This window comes from Coregonus lavaretus, assembly GCF_964263955.1.
Source record: "Coregonus lavaretus genome assembly, chromosome: 11".
Classification (NCBI taxonomy): domain Eukaryota; kingdom Metazoa; phylum Chordata; class Actinopteri; order Salmoniformes; family Salmonidae; genus Coregonus; species Coregonus lavaretus.
In genome coordinates this window covers 38,730,434-38,756,672 of record NC_139998.1, presented here as the reverse complement: position 1 = coordinate 38,756,672, position 26,239 = coordinate 38,730,434, and the positions used below count along the sequence as shown (strand labels likewise).

General features: G+C 42.3%; 2 protein-coding genes and 1 long non-coding RNA gene across 6 annotated transcripts in view; 1 reads left to right on the top strand and 2 right to left on the bottom strand.

The window, feature by feature from the left end:
- LOC311137433 (carbonic anhydrase 5B, mitochondrial-like) overlaps window positions 1–2,840 on the bottom strand; it is an 18,450-nt gene extending 15,610 nt beyond the window's left edge. The window contains exons 1-2 of one of the 4 annotated variants that reach the window (XM_084171931.1): window positions 2,199–2,218; window positions 1,875–2,008 (exon numbers count right to left, since the gene is read on the bottom strand). In XM_084171931.1, coding sequence (XP_084028057.1) covers window positions 1,875–1,923 — 49 coding nt within the window. In that variant the 5' untranslated portion in view covers window positions 1,924–2,008; window positions 2,199–2,218. Of the gene's footprint in view, window positions 1–1,874; window positions 2,009–2,198 lie in introns of all 4 variants that reach the window. The other 3 variants (XM_084171932.1, XM_084171929.1, XM_084171930.1) reach the window with 3 other exon arrangements.
- On the top strand, window positions 2,016–21,293 carry LOC311137435. The gene is made up of 3 exons (XR_014613951.1): window positions 2,016–2,086; window positions 2,299–2,413; window positions 21,227–21,293. It is a non-coding gene; the product is annotated as an uncharacterized lncRNA (long non-coding RNA).
- LOC311137431 (SUMO-activating enzyme subunit 2-like) lies at window positions 3,777–26,239 on the bottom strand. Its single transcript, XM_084171927.1, has 17 exons — window positions 26,007–26,239; window positions 25,346–25,429; window positions 24,304–24,374; window positions 24,153–24,217; window positions 23,920–24,020; window positions 23,685–23,806; window positions 23,432–23,499; window positions 22,919–23,040; window positions 22,697–22,796; window positions 21,235–21,383; window positions 21,001–21,094; window positions 20,277–20,389; window positions 19,768–19,923; window positions 19,386–19,482; window positions 5,048–5,153; window positions 4,797–4,939; window positions 3,777–4,574 (listed from the first exon to the last, which is right to left on the bottom strand). Exons 1-17 carry the CDS (start codon window positions 26,145–26,147, stop codon window positions 4,369–4,371), a joined length of 1,938 nt encoding a protein of 645 aa, XP_084028053.1. The 5' UTR covers window positions 26,148–26,239; the 3' UTR covers window positions 3,777–4,368.

Below are 26,239 nucleotides of genomic sequence, written 5' to 3'. Positions count from 1 at the left end.
TGCAGCCATCTTCTCCGGCACCACTTCAATCAGATCTGTCAATGGGACTGTGAATGCTTAGCCTCTATCTGTACAAAGGTCCTTTGGAAAATTTATTTTCAATTACCCATTTTGCTACTGTCCTATTCTTACTAGCATTTTCTAAATTCAAACAAACCACCTGCATCTGAACACAGACATATTAGAAGATACGTTTGGCCGAATCGAGGACGAAGATAGTATCGGCAAGTTAAGGTTGGTCAAATTCTCTGTGCTACGCCAAACAGTACCTATCCTGTAACGACTAATGGATCATCACATTAGCTCGTTACAATCTGCTAGCTATTCATGAAGGTACACTACATGGCCAAATGTATGTGGACACCCCTTCAAATGAGTGGATTTGGCTATTTCAGCCACACCCGTTGCTGACAGATGTATAATTTAAGCCCTGCTAGAGCTGCCCCGGTCAACTGTAAGTGCTGTTATTGTGAAGAGGAAACGTCTAGGAGCAACAACGGCTCAGTCGTGAAGTGGTAGGCCACACAAGCTCACAGAACAGGACAACTGAGTGCTGAAACGCATAGTGCGTAAATATCGTCTGTCCTCAGTTGCAACACTCACTACCGAGTACCAAACTGCATCTGGAAACAACGTCAGCACAAGAACTGTTCGTCAGGGGAGCTTCATGAAATGGGTTTCCATGGCTGAGCAGCCGCACACAAGCATAAGATCACCATGTGCAATGCCAAGCGTTGGCTGGAGTGGTGTAAAGCTTGGCCATTGGACTCTGGAGCAGTGGAAACGCGTTCTCTGGAGTGATGAATCACGCTTCCATCTGGCAGTCCGACGGACAAATCTGGGTTTGGGAATGCCAGGAGAACCCTACCTGCCCCAATACATAGTGCCAACTGTAAAGTTTGGTGAGGAGGAATAATGGTCTGGGGCTGTTTTTCATGGTTCGGGCTAGGCCCCTTAGTTCCAGTGAAGGGAAATCTTAACGCTACAGCATACAATGACAATGTAGACGATTCTGTGCTTCCAACTTTGTGGCAACAGTTTGGGGAAGGGCTTTTCCTGTTTCAGCATGACAATGCCACCGTGCACAAAGTGAGGTCCATACAGAAATGGTTTGTCGAGATAGGTGTGGAAGAACTTGACTGGCCTGCACAGAACCCTGACCTCAATCCCATCGAACACCTTTGTTACAGTCCTTGTTTAGGGAAGACAGAGGCGACCACCTGTGCTAAGCATAACTGGGGAGGACGTGTAGTTCGTCGGCTGGATGCACAGATAGCCATATGGATCTGTGCAAATCTGTTACAGTATGTGAAATTATTATTTTTATATTATTTCTCGCTTATACAGTATGAAATAAATTAACTATGTTTCAAAAAACGTATCGCAAGGGATGATTCACGGTTCGAAACATTAAAACAGAGCGCTGGGATTTTAGTTCACATATTCCCACCGGTAAGCAGTGCTTATAGCTGAGAACCCTTGGGATAATGCAGAATGCCTTGTTAATGCCTTGGGTTCTGGAGAGAAAGGTCAGGCCTTATGAATGTGTTGCGCAACGACAGACCATAAACAAACCACCAAACATGCAGTGTAAAATAGTCCAAGTAAAAAATAAAAAATAAATAAAAATAAAATAAATGATAAACGAACATATCAAAATTGTGATCATAGTTACGATCATATTGACATGTGGATGTACACACCATAGGTACAATCAAAACCAGTACCCGGCCGGAAGCTTAGAATGAACTCATTCATACACAACAACAAAAAATGTATGCACGCATGACTGTAAGTCGCTTTGGATAAAAGCGTCTGCTAAATGGCATATTATTATTATTATTATTCACCCTGAAAATGTAACGCCGACTCACTCATGCAAAAGTCCAGTCCTTGGTTTCCATGTATTCTTTGTGCACGCATTGCGATGATACCACTCCATTAACCCTTTAGCAATGTAGCCATAGTGGATGTCGATGAAAATTTAACGTAGCCATTTATGTTACTGCTGCTTGAGAGAATGAAACAGTCTTATTTCTCGTGTAGAACGTGTCAGCTCAGCTGACAACTGGACTGACCAATAATGGTACTGTTCTAGTCTTATGAAATGAACAGCTAGCTAATTCAACTGTAACTAATATGATAATTCAACTGTAATATGATGCAAGCTACCGTACTTTTAAAGTTTAGACACTTACATGCTGAAAGCACATATTTGCTTGAACATGCAGTGAGGTTGCATCTTCTCACGGGTATCAACCGTTGACCTTTAGTTTGCTTGATGATATGTCTTTGCAGATGCCGGGCAAGTGGCGTTACAATCGATGAGAGAGCCACCATGACCACGGTTCTTCGAATACGCTACTCGAAGGCTGCGAGAGTCAAAGTTAGCTGTTATGTGTTATCCTTTCAGGTAAGGCAAAACGTCATATCAATTAAACCTGCTCCTGTCTCCCGAGTCGTTCGGTTTCATATGTTTTCAATAAGAAAATAACTAAACGGGAGTTGCTTTAGGATCCCTCTTCTTCCACACTTCCGTGACAGTTGGATGGCTGCCGGCTGGCTCTCTCCACGATATCGCTTGATTGGTCGGAAAAATAGACAGGCTTTCACACGATTAAAACATTCACGAACAGACAATAAATTCCAAAAGTTTTCACTAGTCCTGTTGATAAGTGCTTACTTTAACCCCCCGCCCATTTATATTTGTTACCTACTGCTATCGCACGCGCGGCATCAATGAACGTGAAAGATTGTAAAGTGTTTACGAAGCAATAATGTGGTTACAATAGGAAGAGATCGCCGAGTTGAGCTCGCGTAAGGCTGTCGACCAATCAGCTTAATCATCTGAGAGGCGTTGCAATCCACATGCGCGAGATCTAGACCCGATTTAACAGAAACCTTGACTTAGATCTTTTGTGTACTTTATGCTTAACCTTTTGTTGTTGTTGAAATGTCTGTGTGGTTCTTGTCATATGTCATAATAGCAGCACAATTAATCTGAGCCTCATGATCTACAATACATGATGCCGCACATGGTAAAATGTGCAGTGCTTTATCTATAACAAAAACTCACTCATTGACCATGTCGTTTCCAATTGTGATTGAACACAAATGCATCTTTACAAACAGCCCAAGTGTTCTATTCTGATTTAATGTAAATTATTGGATGAGGTTAGTTTGAATAACATGGTCTTGCAAATGTTATGCAAACATTGTACTAGTACTGGACTGAGAATATGTTCAGCTAAAGCGCCTTAGGAATGTCATGTTTATTGTAAACTTGCTTATGTTATGGCTTTTCGTCACTGACAGGGCTGAGATGACTCGTTTGGACTTTAATCCCTAAACAGACATGCACACCTTCAGTTACAAAATATTTGCTCTGAAAAAAAGATTGTTTTCCTTGAGTCCCAGGACATTCAAGGTTAAAAGGACGTTATGAAACTCATTTGCTGTTTCGGCAAACATGGCTGTAAAAGTAGTGTCCACATTTCCATTCCCCTAAATTGTAATAATGAGGCCTTTTCTCAGTCTGAACCCTTTAGAAGACAACTGTGGCAAAAACAAAACATGACTTACTGTCAAACCAAAACCAAGCAATGAAAGGGCTTCACAGTTCTTACCCCCCCCCCCCAAAAAAAAGCACCCCAAATAAATTAGCAAATTGAAATTTGGTGGTGTCCAGTAAAAACAAGCCAAAGTACTGATGTTCCAAACAGATACTGTATACCAGTAAAACTGTGTTTGCTAAAGCTTAAGAAAACAAGTTTGGGGTCATTAGATCTGTAAGCGTTTATTGTGTCGTTATCTATTTGGTCCAAAGGGAGGTTGAGGACTGGATATGATGGCTCAAAATATAAACCACATGAATGTATAAATAAAGTAACAAACTCCAATACAATTTCTTTTTTAACCAGCTGTGACAAAGCAACTCACGCTGCAAGTGGTCAATGGTCAACAATTACAAAGAAAATCCTGTCAATGTTAGACCCAAAGAAATGATTGGGTTTGATAAAAACTTTTTTTTTTTTAAGTTTACTTTGCAATGATCTGGATGAAATACGCTGAAAAAACATTTGGTATTAAATGTGTTTCTTTCAGTCTCCCTAAAAACCACACCCTGACTTGTGACATGAGACAAATACATTATAAAAAATACAAAAATCTAAAGCATCTTATCCATCTGTGATCAAATCTTATTAAACTTCCCACTGGAAACAGTACACTGTTGACCGAAATAAAAAAAACTGGCACACAACAGTTTTTGTACATTTATATTTACACGTTTGGTAAGAGGAACAGCGTATGAAAACATAAACACAGAGTTTCATCCTTCCGAAGAGGGGAGGGGTCAGGAGAGACATACTAGTCTAGTGCAATGATGTCATCATCGTCTTCATCGCCGGCCGAAGGCTGATCCAGGCGTTGGCGCTTGGCTGAAGCCTCGCCTGTCTCAGCATCATGGAGCTTCCTCTTGTGGCCTCCTGACTCCATGCTGACATCCATAGTGCTGGAGGACGGCTCCTCCTCGTCCGAATCAACTATCAGAACATCATCCTGCTCAGCAGGGGCTAAGAGGAGAAAGGAAAGCAAGAGAAAGTCAGACGAGAGACGATTGACATTTACCCTTTTAGAGTTTACATTCAGCAACAAAATAAACATGGCTACACATGATTCTCAGTACTATAAACAAAATGGTTTAAGGACAGGACAGGTGATTTATGACCAGGATTTGAATTATTAGATGTAGTCTAAAATAGTCCATCTCTGTAGTCAATGTCAGTTTTGCTCACCTTTGGAAGAGGTGGATGGTTCTGCAGAGTCTTTGTTGCCATTGGCAACATTCTTGTCCTCTTCTTGTGCGCTGGGTGGGGTTGGGGCTTTGTCAGGGGCGTCACCCACCACCTCAAACTCCACATCCTTCTCTAAGTCCTCACTTTTCCAGACAAGCACAGAATTACATTTACATTAGGGAAACAAATTTGCATTAGTCATGCAAATGCAAAGGCCTATACAGCACACGGATAAATACATATCCTCTTACCAGTGAATCACGTTAACCAGGAGTGTGTAATCCTGCAGAAAGTCATCCACTTGCAGACGGCTACCATTTCGTATCCCAAAGTCAGACAGGAACTTGCTGTTGTTTGCTATAAGAAGAGAATGGTGCATGATAAGAAATATGTATACTGATGATAAGCGAGTATACCATTGAGTACAATACAGGGTTGAGCGATATTACGATAGTATCGTCTATCAACAATGATCGACAGCCATTGCCGATGGTGACGACATTGTGATGTGACAGACGATGGTTTTGCCCAGGGCTCTCCAACCCTGTTTCTGGAGAGTTACTGTCCTGTAGGATTTTATTCTAACCCTAATAATTAGCTGGTTGATAACCTGAACCAGGTTAGTTACAACTGGGGTTGGAGCGAAAACCTACAGGACAGTAGCTCTCCAGGAACTTTAATAAAAGGCTGGCCTATTTCAATAAATGTGTTATATACAGAATGCAAGAGAGGAATGTAGGCTGAACAGAGCAGAGAAGTACACCAAAGCAGCGCAAAATGGCCAGTCAGAAAACATTGTTAATCTCTCCCTCCCTCTCTCTCGGATGCATGGGCCTTATAGCCTAAACCATTAAAAAACATATATACAGTGGGGAAAATTTTTATTTAGTCAGCCACCAATTGTGCAAGTTCTCCCACTTAAAAAGATGAGAGAGGCCTGTAATTTTCATCATAGGTACACGTCAACTATGACAGACAAATTGAGAAAAAAAATCCAGAAAATCACATTGTAGGATTTTTTAATGAATTTATTTGCAAATTATGGTGGAAAATAAGTATTTGGTCACCTACAAACAAGCAAGATTCCTCCACTCGTTACCTGTATTAATGGCACCTGTTTGAACTTGTTATCAGTATAAAAGACACCTGTCCACAACCTCAAACAGTCACACTCCAAACTCCACTATGGCCAATACCAAAGAGCTGTCAAAGGACACCAGAAACAAAATTGTAGACCTGCACCAGGCTGGGAAGACTGAATCTGCAATAGGTAAGCAGCTTGGTTTGAAGAAATCAACTGTGGGAGCAATTATTAGGAAATGGAAGACATACAAGACCACTGATAATCTCCCTCGATCTGGGGCTCCACGCAAGATCTCACCCCGTGGGGTCAAAAAAATCCCAGAACCACACGGGGGGACCTAGTGAATGACCTGCAGAGAGCTGGGACCAAAGTAACAAAGCCTACCATCAGTAACACACTACGCCGCCAGGGACTCAAATCCTGCAGTGCCAGACGTGTCCCCCTGCTTAAACCAGTACAAGTCGCTTTGGATAAAAGCGTCTGCTAAATGGCATATTATTATATTATTATATGTCCAGGCCCGTCTGAAGTTTGCTAGAGTGCATTTGGATGATCCAGAAGAGGATTGGGAGAATGTCATATGGTCAGATGAAACCAAAATAGAACTTTTTGGTAAAAACTCAACTCGTCGTGTTTGGAGGACAAAGAATGCTGAGTTGCATCCAAAGAACACCATACCTACTGTGAAGCATGGGGGTGGAAACATCATGCTTTGGGGCTGTTTTTCTGCAAAGGGACCAGGACGACTGATCCGTGTAAAGGAAAGAATGAATGGGGCCATGTATCGTGAGATTTTGAGTGAAAACCTCCTTCCATCAGCAAGGGCATTGAAGATGAAACATGGCTGGGTCTTTCAGCATGACAATGATCCCAACCACACCGCCCGGGCAACGAAGGAGTGGCTTCGTAAGAAGCATTTCAAGGTCCTGGAGTGGCCTAGCCAGTCTCCAGATCTCAACCCCATAGAAAATCTTTGGAGGGAGTTGAAAGTCCATGTTGCCCAGCGACAGCCCCAAAACATCACTGCTCTAGAGGAGATCTGCATGGAGGAATGGGCCAAAATACCAGCAACAGTGTGTGAAAACCTTGTGAAGACTTACAGAAAACGTTTGACCTGTGTCATTGCCAACAAAGGGTATATAACAAAGTATTGAGAAACTTTTGTTATTGACCAAATACTTATTTTCCACCATAATTTGCAAATAAATTCATTAAAAATCCTACAATGTGATTTTCTGGATTTTCTTTCTCATTGTCTGTCATAGTTGACGTGTACCTATGATGAAAATTACAGGCCTATCTCATCTTTTTAAGTGGGAGAACTTGCACAATTGGTGGCTGACTAAATACTTTTTTCCCCCACTGTATATAACAGATATTTGTTATCATAACAGTCTATTAAAACATCAATTTGGAACGATCAATGCTTTCATGTCATAGGTCTGATCTGATGGAGGAGGAGCCAAATGGCACCCTATTCCTTATATAATGTAATACTTTTGACCAGGGCCCATAGGATTGACATTGTATCTTCTGTATGGTGTTTCCGTTGTATCACGTATCTTTTATAGTGTTTACGTTGTGTTTCTTATGAGTGTGGTGGAGGCTGGTGGGTGGAGCTATAGGAGGACGGGCTCATTGTAATGGTTGGAATGGAATTAATGGAACGGTATCAAACACATCAAACATATGGAAACCACATGTTTGAGTCCTTTCCCTTTATTCCATTCCAGCCGTTACAATGTGTCCGTCTTCCTATAGCTCCACCCACCAGCCTCCACTGGTGTACAACACACTGAACTATTTAAGCCAAAGTAATCAGTGCAGAGGTGATGACATTTTAAAGATCGTTGTCAGTTAGAAGTAAAAAAAGACTCCCAGCCAAGGAGTGGAACTTAAATTCAGACATGTTACCATGACAACATAATTAAAAGAGCGAGAGAGAGTGTGTGTATTACCTGCAACAAAGCTTTTGTCAGAAAGGCAATTCCCCTCAGAATCTCACTGTGTGTTTGTATTTTAAAACCGGTCAATCCTGTCTGTCTGAGTCAGTCTGACCCACTACGCAAGCAGAGTACTGTATGACCCATAACACAGTCAGTGGATTTGGGAGAAACTTTCCATCACTCTAATGGTTGTAGGCGACATGCAGGTTTAGTTGGAGAGGGAGTTGAAATCGGTGTCTTCCAGAATGCTCTGGCAAAGTTGTCATAATAAATGTAAAAAATATTAGAACAATGTGGACTGCAAACAGTCAAAATATTTAGAAAATCTTTGGAGGGAGTTGAAAGTCCGTGTTGCCCAGCGACAGCCCCAAAACATCACTGCTCTAGAGGAGATCTGCATGGAGGAATGGGCCAAAATACCAGCAACAGTGTGTGAAAACCTTGTGAAGACTTACAGAAAACGTTTGACCTGTGTCATTGCCAACAAAGGGTATATAAAGTATTGAGTAACTTTTGTTATTGACCAAAAACTTATTTTCCACCATAATTTGCAAATTAAATAATTAAAAATCCTACAATGTGATTTTCTGGATTTTTTTCTCTCATTTTGTCTGTCATAGTTGACGTGTACCTATGATGAAAATTACAGGCCTCTCTCATCTTTTTAAGTGGGAGAACTTGCACAATTGGTGGCTGACTAAATACTTTTTCCTCCCCACCGTACACAGTGCCTTTAGAAAGTATTCATACCGCTTGACTTATTCCACATTTTGTTGTGTTACAGCCCAAATTCAAAATGGATTAAATTGATTTTTTCCCCATCACCATCTACACATAATACCCCATAATGACAAAGTGAAAACAGGTTTTTAGAAATGTATGCAAATGTATTGAAAATGAAATACAGAAATCTCATTTACATAAGTATTCACACCCCTGAGTCAATACTTTGTAGAAGCACCTTTGGCGGTGATTACAGCTTTGAGTCATCTTGGTCTGTATCAGCTATGCACATCTGGATTTGGGGATTTTCTCCCATTCTTCTGGTGAACAGCATTCTTCATGTCTTTCCACAGATTTTCAATGGGATTCAAGTCTGGGTTTTGGCTGGGCCACTCAAGGACTTTCACATTCTTGTTCTGAAGCCATTCAGCGTTGCTTTGGCTGTATGCTTATGCTTGGGGTCTTTGTCCTGTTGGAACGTAAATCTTCGCCCCAGTCAAAGGTTGTTTGCACTCTGAAGCAGGTTCTCATCAAGGATTTGCCTGTATTTAGCTCCATTCATTGTTCCCTCTATCCTTACCAGTCTCACAGTCCCTACCGCTGAAAAGCATCCCCATAGCATGATGCTGCAACCACCATGCTTCACAGTAGGGATGATGTTCGACGGGTGATGAGCTATGGCTGGTTCTCCCCAGACGGGGCTTTGCATTCAGGCCAAATATACTGAACAAAAATATAAAACACAACATGTAAGTGTTGGCCCCATATTTCATGAGCTAAAATAAAAGATCCCAGAAATGTTACATACGCACAAAAAGCTTATTTCTCTAAAATGTTGTGGCATGTTCTCCCATCTCAGCCAATGAACTCTGTAGTTCTGTCAGTAGTCATTGGGTTCTTGGTCACCTCCCTGACCAAAGTCCTTCATGCCCGGTTGCTCAGTTTGGTTGGACGGCCACTGTTCTTGGAAACTTTCAACACTAGAAATTGTTTCATACCCTTCCCCAGATATGCCCCATCATAATTCTATCTCAGAGATCTACAGACAGTTCCTTAGACTTCATGGTATAGTTTCTGCGCTGACATGCACTGTCAAACTGTGTGACCTTATATAGACAGGTGTGTTTCTTTCTAAATCATGTCCAATCAATTGAATTGGCCACAGGTGGACTCCAATTAAGCTGTAGTGGCATCTCAAGGATGATCAAAGGAAATTGGATGCCCTTGACCTCAATTTGGAGTGTTATAGCAAAGGGGTGTGAATACCTACGTAAATTAGATTTCTGTATTTCATTTTCAATAAATGTGCAGACATTTCTAAAAACATATTTTCACTTTGTCATTATGGGGTATTGTGTGTAGATGGGTGAGAAAGAAAAAAATATTTAATCAATTTTGAATTCATGCTGTAACAACAAAATGAGGAATGAGTCAAGGAGTATGAAAACTTTCTGAAGGCACTGTATATAACGGACAGTCCTTAACTATCTTGTGGCTAGCCGTTTAAATATTTTTCAGGCTATATTCCCTTCTCGCTCCATTCGATAGGCTATGAATATGACTTTGGGCTAGGCTACGCTTTCATCGTTTTATGCATGCATGGCGTTCTCCCGATCAAACAATGAATGAATCTAGCGGAGTTCCATCACAAAAAGTATTTTGAACAGCCTAAAAACGTAAGGTAGCCAGGGGACAAATAAAATGAGAGAACTAACAACATCAATAGCCTATAGAAAAATCTAATGATAAGTTTAATCAAGTTTAAGCTTATTATAAAATAAATGATACGCGCAGAGCCAGAAAATCCCTCCATGCGAGTCTGAAAACCAAATGGCCAATAACCTATATTCCTACTAGACCTATTAAAGAAGCTTTAAGACAAGTTAAAATTATGAACCGTAGCCTATTTCCAAAATATTATAATAACCTAAGAAGGTGTTGTCCTAACATCGCCGCTTTCAAAAACAACGAGAATGAAATCGGAGTCTATAGGCCTAGACATAGGCTATTCTCAACCACAGATTTGAGAGATTGAACAAACAATATGTTTATTTATTTAACCTTTATTTAACTAGGCAAGTCAGTTAAGAACAAATTCTTATTTACAATGACGGCCTACCCCTGCCTCCCCTAACCCAGACTGCGGACGGTGCAGTTGCCGTACCAGGCGGTGATACAGCCCGACAGGATGCTCTCAATTGTGCATCTGTAAAAGTTTGTGAGGGTTTCAGGTGCCAAGACAAATTTCTTCAGCCTCCTGAGGTAAGAGGCGCTGTTGCGCGTTCTTCACCACACTGTCTGTGTGGGTAGACCATTTTAGTTTGTCAGTGATGTGTACGCCGAGGAACTTGAAGCTTTCCACCTTCTCCACTGCAGTCCCGTCGATGTGGATAGGGGGGTGTTCCCTCTGCTGTTTCCTGAAGTCCACGATCATCTCCTTTGTCTTGTTGACGTTGAGTGAGAGGTTATTTTCCTGGCACCACACTCTGAGCCCTCACCTCCTCCCTGTAGGCTGTCTCGTCATTGTTGGTAATCAAGCCTACTACTGTTGTGTCATCTGCAAACTTGATGATTGAGTTGGAGGTGTGCTTGGTCACGCAGTCATGGGTGAACAGGGAGTACAGGAGGGGGCAGAGCACGCACCGTTGTGGGGCCCAGTGTTGAGGATCAGTGACGTGGAGGTGTTGTTTCCTACCTTCACCACCTGGGGGCGGCCCGTCATGAAGTCCAGGACCCAGTTGCACAGGGCGGGGTTCAGACCCAGGGCTTCGAGTTTAGTGATGAGCTTGGAGGGTACTATGGTGTTGAATGCTGAGCTATAGTCAATAAACAGCATTCTTACATAGGTATTCCTCGTGTCCAGATGGGATAGGGCAGTGTGCAGTGTGATGGCGAAAGCATCGTCTGTGAATCTATTGGGGCGGTAAGCAAATTGAAGTGGGTCTAGGTTGGCAGGTAAGGTAGAGGTGATATGATCCTTGACTAGTCTCTCAAAGCACTTCATGATGACAGAAGTGAGTGCTACGGGGCGATAGTCATTTAGTTCAGTTACCTTTGCTTTCTTGGGTACAGGGACAATGGTGGCCATCTTGAAGCATGTGGGGACAGCAGACTGGGATAGATTCAATATGTCCGTAAACACACCAGCCAGCTGGTCTGCGCATGCTCTGAGGACGCGGCTAGGGATGCCATCTGGGATGGCAGTCCTGCGAGGGTTAACACGCTCACATCGGCCAAGGAGAGCCCACAGTCCTTGGTAGCTGGCCGCGTCGGTGGCACTGTATTATCCTCAAGGCGGGCAAAGATGTTTTGCTTGTCCGGAAGCAAGACGTCGGTGTTTTCCTTTTGTAGTCCGTGATGTAGTAGCAAATATTCAAACGAGAACTTTGAAGGCCGAAGTGGAGAAGTGTTCCATGTGAACAGCAGTTGAACATGGGTCAGTCGGTCCTAAGAGATGGGCGAACGCCGTTCGGAAGGGAGTCGGGTTCAGATTCCCGCGAGGCGCCCAGTCAGGTAACGCAACTGATCCCGGAAAAGCTGGCGGGAGCCCCGGGGAGAGTTCTCTTTTCTTTGTGAAGGGCAGGGCACCCTGGAATGGGTTCACCCCGAGAGAGGGGCCCAAGCCCTGGAAAGCGTTGCGGTGAGCCCTCGCTGGCCCTTGAAAATCCGGGGGAGAGGGTGTAAATCTCGCGCCGGGCCGTACCCATATCCGCAGCTGGTCTCCAAGGTGAACAGCCTCTGGCATGTTAGAAAAATGTAGGTAAGGGAAGTCAGATTCGTAACTTCGGGATAAGAATTGGCTAAGGGCTGGGTCGGTCGGGCTGGGGTGCGAAGCGGGACTGATCTACCCCAGAATGAGTGAAAAAAGCGAATAGTAGAGCCAATACAAGAAAGGGAATACATATCACCCTAGGAAATGGGCGCAAGTCGGAGGGCCATCTAACGTGCAATTAGAGGGCCAGCAAGCGAAACAGACCAACGAAGCATGGGTAAACGGCATGGGTAGGACCCGCTGTGGACCGACAAAAGACCACAGCCAAGACGGGAACACCACTAGCACCGGCGTAAAAACGTCCTGTCTGCTGATGAGTCCTATGTTCCGGGGGACTCCGGGGGTAGCAAAGACCCTCAGGTGGCTAGAGCGGATAAGAACACAGACCGACCCTGCCACATACGTCTCGTGTCTGAGCCGTTGAATTGCGACTCCACTTTGTCCCTATACTGACGTTTTGCCTGTTTGATTGCCTTGCAGAGGGAATAACTACACTGTTTGTATTCTTCCATATTCCCAGTCACCTTGCCATGGTTAAATGCGTTGGTTCGCACTTTCAGTTTTGCACGAACGCTGCCATATATCCACGGTTTCTGGTTAGGGTAGGTTTTAATAGTCACAGTGGGTACAACATCTCCTATACACTTCCTGATCAGTATCAGTATATACGTTGATATTATTCTCTAAAGCTACCTGGAACATATCCCAGTCCGCGTGATCAAAACAATCTTGAAACGTGGATTCCGATTGGTCAGACCAGCGTTGAATAGTCCTTAGCACAGGTACTTCCTGTTTGAGTTTCTGCCTATAGGAAGGGAGGAGCAAAATGTCAGATTTGCCCAAAGGAGGTTGAGTGTTCAGTGGTCGGGTGTTTTAGCAGCGCGAGTACTAGAGTCGGTGTTGATAGAACTTTGGCAACCTTTTCCTCAAATTTGCTTTTTTTAAATCTCCAGCTACAATAAATGCAGCTTCAAGATATGTGGTTTCCAGTTTGCATAAAGTCCAGTGAAGTTCTTTCCTGTCTGCGCGATGAACTGAGAACCCAACTGGCTGGATCAACTCGGACAGTATATCCCGAGAGAGCCATGTTTCCGTGTAACAGAGTATGTTACAATCCCTGATGTCTCTCTGGAAAGAAACCCTCGCCCTGAGCTCGTCAACTTTATTATCCAGAGACTGAACATTAGCGAGTAATATACTCGGAAGCGGTGGGTGGTTTGCACGCCTCCTAAGTCGGACTAGAATCTGTTCTCAGTTAAATTGCCCTGGGGGGTGCAAACAAACAAAGGATCCACTTCGGGAAAGTCGTATTCCTGGTCATAGTGCTGGTGAGTTACCGCCACTCTTATATCCAATCGTTTTTCCCGGCTGTATGTAATAACAAACAATTTTCTGGGCTAATAACTAACTTAAAGTTTCCTAAGAGCTAAAAGCAAGGCAGCCCTCTCTGTTGGCGCTATTTTCTGCCATTATCACAATGTTTTACGAGTACATAATCACGATAGGACAAAGGTTGACATTGTCCAACCCTAGTACAATATACAGTCCATGGCTTGACATTAACGCTTGTCTTTTTGTCCAGAACAAGTAAAACAATTTATAAAATAAATAAAAAAAGTCTGACAAGAACAGATTTCAGTTGACAAGTAAAAATATATATATATTACAAGCACACAAATCACAATATCAAACAATTACTCCGATCAGAATTGGATAAGGGGCCAATATTGGAATAATATTCTAATCTATTTTTCATGTACATAAATAAAAAAGTCTACATGTAAAAGTGTAGGTGATATGCATATTGGCTACAGCCTCATTTTATGTCCAAACTGATGCTGACATGAGTCGCCAGAAAATGTTGCCAAACTTTTAGACTTTTAATAACATATAGGCTAAACAGCAGTCATGTTAGACAAATATAATGAAGGATAATTAATGTATTAAGGCTTGATTCTGTCAAAATACTTGAGGCACGGTTCGTTCAGATCAAATGATCACAAGACTGGAGAGCAATGTTCCCTCTAAGCTGCGTGTGTGCTCCCCCGGGACTGCCATTCAGAAGAAATATCAGCGCGCACAGAGAAGCACGAGATTGAACTTCACTCAACTTTCCAGAGTTTTCCCCGTTAGTTACCACTCTCAATGTTTCCCTTTACTGTGGGAATTGTGATCGAATCAACTCAATAGCCACTTTCAATGCAACATACCGAAACAAAATGAACTATGCAAGACTTAGTATGCAAAACTAACTATATAAGAGATTTTGTTGTAGGCAGAATGCATCTGAGTAGGAGTCTATTGCATTGACAGACATGACTCAGGCAGCACTCTACACAGACCGGTGCGTCATAACCAATCAGAGCTGTAGTAGGCCTATTTAAGTGATAATGCCAGAGAAGCCGGTGTTTGGAGGATATATTGGCAAACCGTGCCAATATATCCTCCAAACACCGGCTTCGAGGGCATCATCACTTTTATACAACGGGTTACAAACATATTCAAATAATGATTGCCATATTTTCATTAAAAAATGTTATTTTGATTTATCCATACTATTTCATCCTTCCACAAGATATAGTCCCGACACAAATCTAGGGTTGCTACCCAAGCCGGCTGGTTGTTCGTTCTATCAGTTCGGTTGCCAGAGACGCGATCCAGTCGTTCAGTCTTTTTGTTCTGTATTACATTTACATTTTAGTCATTTAGCAGACGCTCTTATCCAGAGCGACTTACAGGAGCAATTAGGGTTAAGTGCCTTGCTTAAGGACACAGACAGATTTTTCACCTAGTCGGCTCGGTATCTATGGACACGACCCAGTCGTTCTTTCTAAATGTTCCATTGCCATACTGGCTGGCAACGTTCTTATCCCTTGCTTGCTAGCTAGCCAAATAAGGCTAACTTACAGTCATGTCCAAAAGTGCAGCCAGAATTACAGCAAATTAGCCGCATTTGCATTTGTTTAAGCTGTTTTCCAATGACATTTATTTGGATACATCCATAACAATGAGCTAATGAGGCAAGATTGTGCCTGGCATAGAAAATGTGCTCACCTGTCAGGACACTGTTGTTCAGAGGAGCTAGCCAACAACACAGCTAACACAATCACTTCAAACTGAAGCTGTAAAGACAGCAAACTAGCTGCACTTTGTTTCGTTTTACCTTTTTTCAATTGACATTTCTTTGTATATATCCATAAAAATGATGCCAGCTGATTCATGATTCCGACTGGCTGAGAAACGCTGTCTGCCTGTCTGTCTCATCCTGACTCCCGACATATTCATTACTATGGGACAGCTGGAGATCAAATGTCAATGTTGAAACAATGTGCAAATGTCGGAGAGACAGACAGCAAGGTTTGTACACATCTCCGCTGTTGAAAACTAAATGTTAGTCTAAAAGAAATGTGAGATAATGTCTAGATGCTTTTTATAGTGGAGATCAAGTTTATAAAGTGCCTGTCAGATGGAACAGAGTAAATAGGCATTTTAACATCATATATTTAGCCGGTGGTAACTTGTGGAATAGACACCGGCTGGAATGCGGTTTTAACCAATCAGCATTCAGGATTAGACCCACCTGTTGTATAAATGCAAATAGACCATTGCCATATATGGATCTGTGCCATTCACTTTGAACTGGACTGTTTTTGCAGCATCAGCAGTCGAGAGTAGACGCGCTTGTTTTGAGATCAAAGCGAGAGCTACATGTAGGGACGTGTGCACATTTGTTCATATCCTTTGCTAGTTAGTGAGTTATTAGCCCAGTTATAGATCATTTGTAGTCAGCAATGGGAGAGTTATTGCTTCCTACAAGAGCACAAAACGTGTGCATTTCTAGACATCTTTGAAAAAAGTCAGTCAGGTAAAGAGCTTTTTTTGTCTTAAAGGCGCAACGTTATATTTTGAGACTGGCTTGAATAAGCTAAGTAGCCAATAGGCAGAATAATGTGGCTGATTCTCTGTAATAAATGGTATGGAGATAATGATGCATTTTATATTGTAAAGTGGTTTCTTGCATTAAACAACATTTTCAGTAACCTTGTCTGAAGGACGTGGATAAACAGGTTAATGTTAAGCTCTGCATGTTTTTTTCAAAAGTCTCATGGAATGTAGGCCTACATTGAACACCACACATTTGCTGTTACTGAAGGCTGAACGATAGAACAGCTATTTCCATGTTAAAACGTTATTGGATGCATTTTCTCCATTGTTTTTGATGGTACGCTACTCTGTTAGGCCTACATTATGATCAAATAGCTACAGTAGCCTACTTGACCACTGTTAAAACTAACTTAAAGTGGGTACAGCCTCAGTGTTCACAGTAAATGCGCTCAGTGATTAAAATAATTCAAGGGAACATTGCCAGAGTGAAGGACAGTGCCTGTTGCGCACCACACATCACCAACCTTGATTCTGAGTGGAGGCGGTCAGCATTTTGAAACTATTTAACCATAAACGTAATTGTTTAAAACCTAGATGTTTTATGTAATTTTATGAAGCATGTCTTATTTGGTTTTTTAAAAGCCAAAATACGACCATAGAAATGTTAAGGGAATTATTTAATAAAACACATGCCATTGAAACCAGCATTTTTCTCATGTTCTATTGGTTTTCAAATCAACATACTTATATTGTCCAGCAGCCAATGGCATTATCCTAGTCATTTAAGTAACCCGAGCTAGTTGATGCATCTTTAAATATCACCTCTTAATTTCTAACAGATATTTTAATCTCCGTCACATGGCAGTGCGCTTTTGAGAACAGTATTTTCCCGCTAATTGCATTTTGGAACATTTGTGCGTAGCCTACAGCCACGTGCGCATTGTTGAGCTTATAATATGAAGAAATAAAACTTTATCAACATTTTAAGCTAAACAGTCTGATCTGTTCCACCAACGTCATTGCTTCATAAATATTTATACAGTACCAGTCAAAAGTTTGGACACATACTCATTCCAGGGTTTTTCTTTATTTTTTACTATTTTCTACATTGTAGAATAATAGTGAAGACAAACTATGAATGAACACATATGGAATCATGTAGTAACCAAAAAAAAGTGTTAAACAAATCAAAATATATTTTATATTTCAGATTCTTCAAATAGCCACCCTTTGCCTTGATGACAGCTTTGCACACTCTTGGCATTCTCTCAACCGGCTTCATGAGGTAGTCACCTGGAATGCATTTCAATTAACAGTTGTGCCTTCTTAAAAGTTAATTTGTAGAATTTATTTCCTTCTTAATGCGTTTGAGCCAATCAGTTGTGTTGTGACATGGTAGGGGTGGCATACAGAAGATGGCCCTATTTGGTAAAAGTCCATATTATGGCAAGAACAGCTCAAATAAGCAAAGAGAAACGACAGTCCATTACTTTAAGACATAAAGGTCAGTCAATGTGGAAGATTAAGAACTTTTAAAGTTTCTTCAAGTACAGTCACAAAAACCATCAAGCACTATGATGAAACTGGCTCTCATGAGGACCGCCACAGGAAAGGAAGACCCAGAGTTACCTCTGCTGCAGAGGATAAGTTCATTAGAGTAACCAGCCTCAGAAAATGCAGCCCAAATAAATGCTTCACAGAGTTCAAGTAACAGACACATCTCAACATCAACCGTTCAGAGGGGACTGTGTGAATATGGCCTTCATGGTCGAATTGCTGCAAAGAAACCGCTACTAAAGACATTTACATTTTTTATAATATAAATATAATATGCCATTTAGCAGACACTTTTATCCAAAGCGACTTACAGTCATGCGTGCATACATTTTTTTTTGTGTGTGTTTTTTTACATGGACACCAATAAGAAGAAGAGACCTGCTTGGGCCAAGAAACACGAGCAATGGACATCAGACCGGTGGAAATTTGTCCAAATTGGAGATTTTTGGTTCCAAATTGGAGATTTTTGGTTCCAACCGTCGTGTCTTGTGAGATGCGGTGTGGGTGAACGGATGATCTCCGCATGTGTATTTCCCACCGTAAAGCATGGAGGAGGAGGTGTTATGGTGTGGGGGTGCTTTGCTGCACACTTAACCAGCATGGCTACCACAGCATTCTACAGCGATACGCCATAATTTGTTTTTCAACAGGACAATGACCCAACACACCTCCAGGCTGTGTAAGGGCTATTTTACCAAGAAGGAGAGTGTTGGAGTGCTGCATCAGATGACCTGGCCTCCACAATCCCCCGACCTCAACCCAATTGAGATGGTTTGGGATGAGTCAGACCGCAGAGTGAAGGAAAAGCAGCCAACAAGTGCTCAGCATGTGCGAACTCCTTCAAGACTGTTGGAAAAGCATTCCAGGTGAAGCTGGCTGAGAGAATGCCAAGAGTGTGCAAAGCTGTCATCAAGGCAAAGGGTGGCTTTTTGAAGAATTGCATATATAAAATATATTTTGATTTGTTTAACACTTTTTTGATTACTACATGATTCCATATGTGTTATTTCATAGTTTTGATGTCTTCACTATTATTCTACAATGTAAAAAAAAAATTGTAAAAATAAAGAAAAACCCTTGAATGAGTGTCCAAACTTTTGACTGGTAGTGTATATGTGCAGTGGTTGTATTTTGAACCGTAGACATATTGTTTATCGTCCCAGGGACAATGGGACGCCCTTAATTTCGAGCCCTGGAGGGAATTATTTTATAAACCAAAAAAGTATTTGGTTGTACTTGGAATGTTGCAATATTTTATAGGCTACCAAGGGTGGCCAACCATCTTTCAGGAGAGCCTGAAAGAGGCACAGTGTAGGCTTGAATATGCAAGAAGCCAATAGGCAGAGTGTAGTAGCTAGCCTACCTTTTTGTCTGATTCTCGATGGTAAAAAAAAAGATATTAATGCATTATTTGTAAAGTGGTCCCTTGCATCATAAAATGATGCAAACATTGTGTTACAGACCATTTTTAGACAAGTGATTTGAGAAAAGCAAAATGTCCTACTTGTCCGAAGTGGCTAAAAACGTTAATGTCAAGGCCTGCAGTCACCATGGGAACAGGTTGGCATCCTCTACTGGTCTCCTTGGGAACAGTCTGATATTATTCTGTGATTGTCTCATACCTTCAGTTTCCCCCTCCTCAGAAGAGATGAGGATTGTCCCTTTCCCATCCTCGATCTGCACATCTGGCGCCACCATCCCAAACTTCTCCTTTAATATCTAACAAAGAAACAAGAATCTTTAGCTGAACACATGGATATGCTGATCACTTTTCACTGTGTTGTGGTGGTTGCAACAAAAACTACAAACCAGATTGGTGTTGTATAGATCAATATGCAACTCTCTAAGCAGTCAATATCCATCTGGCTTTTTCTCTGCCTCCCTGGTCAAAAATGTATTCATCACTGGCCAACCATGTCTATCAGTCTGTGTTTGTGTCCGTCTTTATCAGTCTGATTGTAAGCATGATCACACGCATACAGGAGGCAGAGAGGCATGCATTACCTTGTCTTGAAGGGCCAGCACAAGAGTTTTGTGCACATTCAGTTTGACTGTAACCTCTGGCTTGCTGGCACACACATAACAGTTGGCACTGGGTGGGTCCAAAGCACATGGAACCAGCAGCTTTTTCCTGGGGTTAGGCTGCTTGTTCAGGAAGATCTAGGAAGACCATACAGGAAGGAACATTGGAAAATGTTTCAGAGCACAGTAGGCATACACCAAACACCCATAATCTGCTATTAACTTATTTACAACCATCATGGCAACAATTACAGTGAATGATACAAAATGAAAAGAACCCCAGGTATGGGAGCTACAACATAACTGCTGCCCCCCCACAAAAAAAAAAAAATCAATAAAATGCTGGGCCAAGTAAGTGATATGCTGCATTTTGAAAATAGTACCCCATTCATACTGTCAAAAAGCTTCCCCCAGTGTGCAGGCTAGGGGCAGATTATCAAAGTTAGAGTACCACCCTCTAAGAGTAGAAGGGATCACTCCTGATGTCTCACCGTGCGACACTGCTCCACATCTCCAGACAGGATCTTCAGAGCCTCCAGCACAATGAGGCCAGCAATGACTGCATTGGTTGTGGCGATCGCTGGGATGATGTTCCCTGCCATGGCTGCAAGGAACAATTTACAACATCAAAAAACCTTAACAGGTAACAGATGTAGAAACATTTAAATGCCCAGTGCAGTCAAAAACGTGATTTTCCTGTGTTTTACATATATTTCCACAATATGCGGTTGGAATACTGTGAAATTGTGAAAATGATAACAGCCTTTTAGTGTAATTGCTGTTTGAAAAGACTGCCTAAAATTTCAGCCTGTTTTGGAGGAATGGAGTTTTGGCCTGCCTTGTGACATCATCTGGTGGTAAATTAGTTAACAGACCAATAACAAAGAGTTCCAAACCTCTCTGCCAATAACATATCGTTTTCAGTTTCCCCCTGCCCACTCAGACCACTTCCAGACAGTCCTAGCCATATTCTTGCTTGAGAAATGGCTATTTCTAAGAAGCTATTTTTGTTTATTTTTGACTATTTTAATTGAAAACAATCACAGTAAGGTACTTAATCGTTACCCAGAAATGATTTGATATTGAGATAAAAACAGCTGCATTAGAACTTTAAAGCAAGAAAGTAAAATCACTTGTATGAATCTGTATCAATAATAAATTGTCACAATAAGATAACTTGACAACAGCTCGACATCTTTCACCCAAAATACCCACACTTGATGTCAAAACGGCTCTTCATGTTCATGCTGAAGATATGCATGCGCAAGTTGGCGGCTGCTGTCACAAAGTCCATCGCTGGAGGGTCATCCTAGCAACAGGAGGAAAATGTTACTCAAATGCAATGTCAAAAGAGCATAATCTTCCCAGGTCTATTTTCTATCTACGCCAATATATTTTGTTCCAGTGGGGTAGTGTTGATTCTGCTATGTCCCATCCTTAGGTCCTCACCTTGTCCCACACAAGTTCTGCTCCATCCCCTTTGTCAGCCAGCATGGAGCGCAGGGTTTCCACGCTGCGGGAGAAGAGCTGGGAGTAGCCTGCCACACCCAACACCTGCTGGTCCTTCAGTCCTGTCCCAGTCACCTCCTGGGGACACGCTATCGCACAACCAGAGAGGGAGAGAGAGAGAGACAATCACAAACCTAAACCTCAAAGCTACTACAACAAAAATCTTCAAATTCAAATTGGTCCACTGCACTCTCCAGCAGCTTGGAGCAATATAATATATACTGAACAAAAATATAAACGCAACATGCAACAATTTCAAAGACTTTCCTGAGTTACAGTTCATATAAGGAAATCAGTCAATTGAAATAAATAAATTAGGCCCTAATCTATGGATTTCACATGACTGGGGATACAGATATGCATTTGTCAGTCACAGATACCTTTATTTTTTATTAATTTTTATAAATGGCATGGATCAGAAATCCAGTCAGTATCTGGTGTGACCACCATTTGCCTCATACAGCGCAACATCTCCTTCGCAAAGAGTTGATCAGGCTGATGATTGTGGCCTGTGGAATGTTGTCCCACTCCTCTTCAATGGTTGTGCGAAGTTGCTGGATATTGGCGGGAACTGGAAAAACGCTGTCGTATACGTCGATCCAGAGCATCCCAAACATGCTCAATGGGTGACATGTCTGGTGAGTATGCAGGCCATCGAAGACCTTGGACATTTTCAGCTTCCAGGAATTGTGTACATATATTTTCGACATGGGAAGTGCATTATAATGCTGAAACATGGCGGCGGCGGAGGAATGGCACGACAATGGGCCTCAGGATCTTGTCACGATTTCTCTGTGCATTCAAATTGCCATTGATAAAATGCAATTGTGTTTGTTGTCCGTAGCTTATGCCTGCCCATACCATAACCCCACCATGGAGCACTCTTGACATCAGCAAATCGCTATCCCACACGATGCCATACACGTGGTCTGCAGTTGTGAGGCCGGTTGGACGTACTGCCAAATTCTCTAAAACGATATTGGAGGCGGCTTATGGTAGAGAAATTAACATCCAAATATCTGGCAACAGAGCTGGTGGACATTCCTGCAGTCAGCATGCCAATTGCACGCTCCCTCAAAACTTGAGACATCTGTGGCATTGTGTTGTGTGACAAAACTGCACATTTTAGAGTGGTCTTTTATTGTCCCCAGCACAAGGTGCACCTGTATAATGATCATGCTGTTTAATCAGCTTCTTGATATGCCACACCTGTCAGGTGGTTGGATTATCTTGGCAAAGGAGAAATTCTCACTAACAGGGATGTAAAAAAAATAAATAAGTGTGCACAAAATTTGAGAGGAAAAAGCTTTTTTAATATTTTATTTCTGCTCATGAAACATGGGACCAACATATTACATGTTGCATTTATATTTTTGTTCAGTGTAAGATGCTAATATCTTACCAAGTTTCTGAATCTCAAGCCAATCCAGAGGCAGTGGCGCTTTCCTCTTCTTCCACAGCTTGTCCATGGTCAGGAGGTACTGGATGTCATCTTTGAAAAGCTGGAGGACCACACAAATAAAAAGGCTATTAGCCAAAGTCGAGGGGCTAATAAGCTTGTTGACAACAAGACACTTTCACTTAAGCAGTCCTTTAGTAAATGCTTGTTCACACTAAAGCCTACCTTGTTGAAGAGTTTGACTGCGTCGTAGCCTGTGGATCGTGCCCAGTCCTTGGTTGACACCCGCTTGATGTCTCCATCCTGATCAGATGCTGTGGCTCGGGCTTCAGTGTCTGCAGGGTTCCCTGAGAATAGGAGACAAGAGACCTCAATGAAACCCAGCGTACACAGCAGCCTTTTACTGCATACGACACAGTGCATCTCACTCCTCTGGTCCATGGAGGGCAGGGAGGTGGCAGTTATAGAATTCTCAAGTGTTGCGCTCTACTCTATGCATAGCCACTTTACCCCTACCTACTCGACTAACCTGTACCCCGCACATTGACTCGGTACCAGTACCCCCTGTATATAGCCTCGTTGTTGTTATTTTATTTTTTATTTTAACTTTGGTTATTTAGTAAATATTTTCTTAACTCTATTTCTTGAACTGCATTGTAGGTTAAGGGCTTGTAACTAAGCATTTCACGGTAAGGTCTATACCGGTTGTATTCGGCAAATAAAATTGTATTTACTCACATGAAAGCTCTGGGTCAGCTGTGTCAGGGGACACCTCCTGATCTGCATCCTCCTCTCCAAAGAGCTGGCTGAGGTGGAGATGAAAATAAAACTGGATTGTCATTATCATGGGCTTAATCTCAACCTCCCAGCAATATAACATATCTCTGCAAGCAATACCACCATTCACCTAAGGATGAAGATAATAATCATGACCTATTCCACATTGGTTTACAACTAGTGAGATACATAAAAGCACTTTAACAAGACTTACTTGAAGAGGTACTTGGCCCACACAATACAGTGTATAGGCTCAGAGGGGGTGTTGCGAATGGTACAACCAGGGAAGGTTTTCTGTGTGGGTTTGGGCTGGCACTCATAGCACTCAGTAAGACCCTATAGTGTGGGAAAGCAAGGAGAGGGAGGTTATTATTCACTGTATTTTATTTGCGCTGAACATGACCATGCATCTAATCGCCATCCACAGGTTATTTTCATCCATGTCTTACCTTCTTAATAACAGTCACCTGCCCAAGGTAGCCAGCTGTGCCACTCTCAATAAGGGGAATGTCAGCTGCAAGACACATCCTGTTCACATGGTTACGAGCCGCTGCAAGGAAGAAAATATTCAGCTGGCGGTAAGACCAGGACCATAACGGGGGAAAGATACCAAACGTACTGTACGGACAGACTAGGGGTCGGGAAATAGGGTGTAATTAGAGGGAAGTAGATATCACTATACCTCGATTGTCCAAAGCATTCATGACAAGCATGAAGTTCCTGAAGAATTCCACATTGTAATCTGGGCTGTGATGCACAAACAAACCAAACATTAAACAGGATCAAGGACATTAAGTTCTCACACCGGCAACTCACAACACTAGTTGACTTACTTCATGATGCTGTCATGGTAGGCTGTAATGTTGGCAGTGGGACAGAATTGCAGCACACTCTCTTTGGCCACCTGCAAGACAGCCAGCCGTAAATTCACAAATAGTATTTAGATTGTATACAGCATACACTGAGTGTACAAACATTAAGAACACCTGCTCTTTCCATTACATAGACTGACCAGGTGAATCCAGGTGAAAGCTATGATCCCTTATTGATGTCACTTGTTAAATCCACTTCATTCAGTGTAGATGAAGAGGAGGAGACAGGTGACTGAAGGATTTGTAAGTCTTGAGACATGAATTGTTTATGTGTGCCATTCAGAGAGTGAATGGGCAAGACAAAATATTTAAGTGCCTTTGAACTGGGTATGGTTGTAGGTGCACCGGTTTGAGTGTCAAGAACTGCAACGCTTCTGGGGTTTTCACGCTCAACAGTTTCCCGTGTGTATCAAGAATGGTCCACCACCCAAAGGACATCCAGCCAACTTGACAACTGTGGGAAGCATTGGAGTCAACAAGGGCCTGCATCCCTGTGGAACGCTTTCGACACCTCGCAGAGTCTATGCCCTGACGAATTGAGGCTGTTCTCTGGGAAAAAGGGTGTGCAACTCAATATTAGTGTACTCCTGAGTGGCGCAGTGGTCTAAGGCACTGCATCGCAGTGCTAACTGTGCCACTAGAGATCCTGGTTCGAATCCAGGCTCTGTCGCAGCCGGCCGCGACCGGGAGACTCATGGGCGGCACACAATTGGCCCAGCGTCGTCCAGGGTAGGGGAGGGAATTGCCGGCAGGGATGTAGCTCAGTTGATAGAGCATGGCGTTTGCAACGCCAGGGTTGTGGGTTCGATTCCCACGGGGGGCCAGTATAAAAAAATATGTATTCACTAACTGTAAGTCGCTCTGGATAAGAGCGTCTGCTAAATGACTAAAATGTAAAATGTAGGAAGGTGTTCCTAATGTTTTGTAAGCTCAGTGTATGTTAGAATGCAAGGACCAAGTGATCTCATGTTTGTGAAAGAACAACAAAGCATCTGTCCCCTGCCTGCGCCTTGGACTTCCCCACATGTTTCTTCTGGAACAGGAACTGTCTGTTCAGGTTGCTCACATCAATAGTGTCCAGATCAATCTATAAGAGACAAAGCAAATCGAAGTTAACAAAACACTATTACTGATACAAAAAATGCTATTTATAAGATCAGGACAGGTTCACTAAAAGTGTGAACGTTGTATGAAAGACTTTGCTACAAAGACAAGTGTATACTGTTAGCTACCTACCTACCGTACGTTATTAGATATCTAGCTAGCTGCATGTAGTTTACATTGCTTATCACAAATCAGCATTGCTAGCAGTTAACTAACTAGCCTTCAAGCATACCGCTATGGACTGCTTAGCATTGTCTAGCTAATGTTAGCCGACCACAAAGAAGTCAGAACAACATGGCGCGCAATTGAAATTATGGACGAAGTGACCTAAATGTTGTGTTTTTATTATAATGCATTTAGCTAGCTAGCTATATAGCTACATTGCTAACTCCACCACTTACATATAGCCAGGTCCATGTGAACATTTTCCAATATATACACTATTATTTTCAGACTAGCTAGCATGCTAGCTACATTCTATGCTAGCACGCTAGGCCCTTCACACATCAGCCTGTAACGGCACAAAGACCCAACAAATGTCCGCCCCCTGCACGACTTACCACTTCTATATTTTTGAAGCCGGTGAGTACAAGATTTTTCAAGAGCTCGCAACCAATTCCTCCAGCTCCGACCACCAGCACCCGGCAAGCGGATAAGGAGTCAGCGAGCTCTTTTCGGAGTGACCCCACTAGTTGTACCATTGTTGATCAGCAAAAGACAGAAACTGCAGAAGACCAGAAGGGAAAGGAGCTATGTGGCTAGCTAGCAGCAGGCACCACCTCCTCACTCCGAT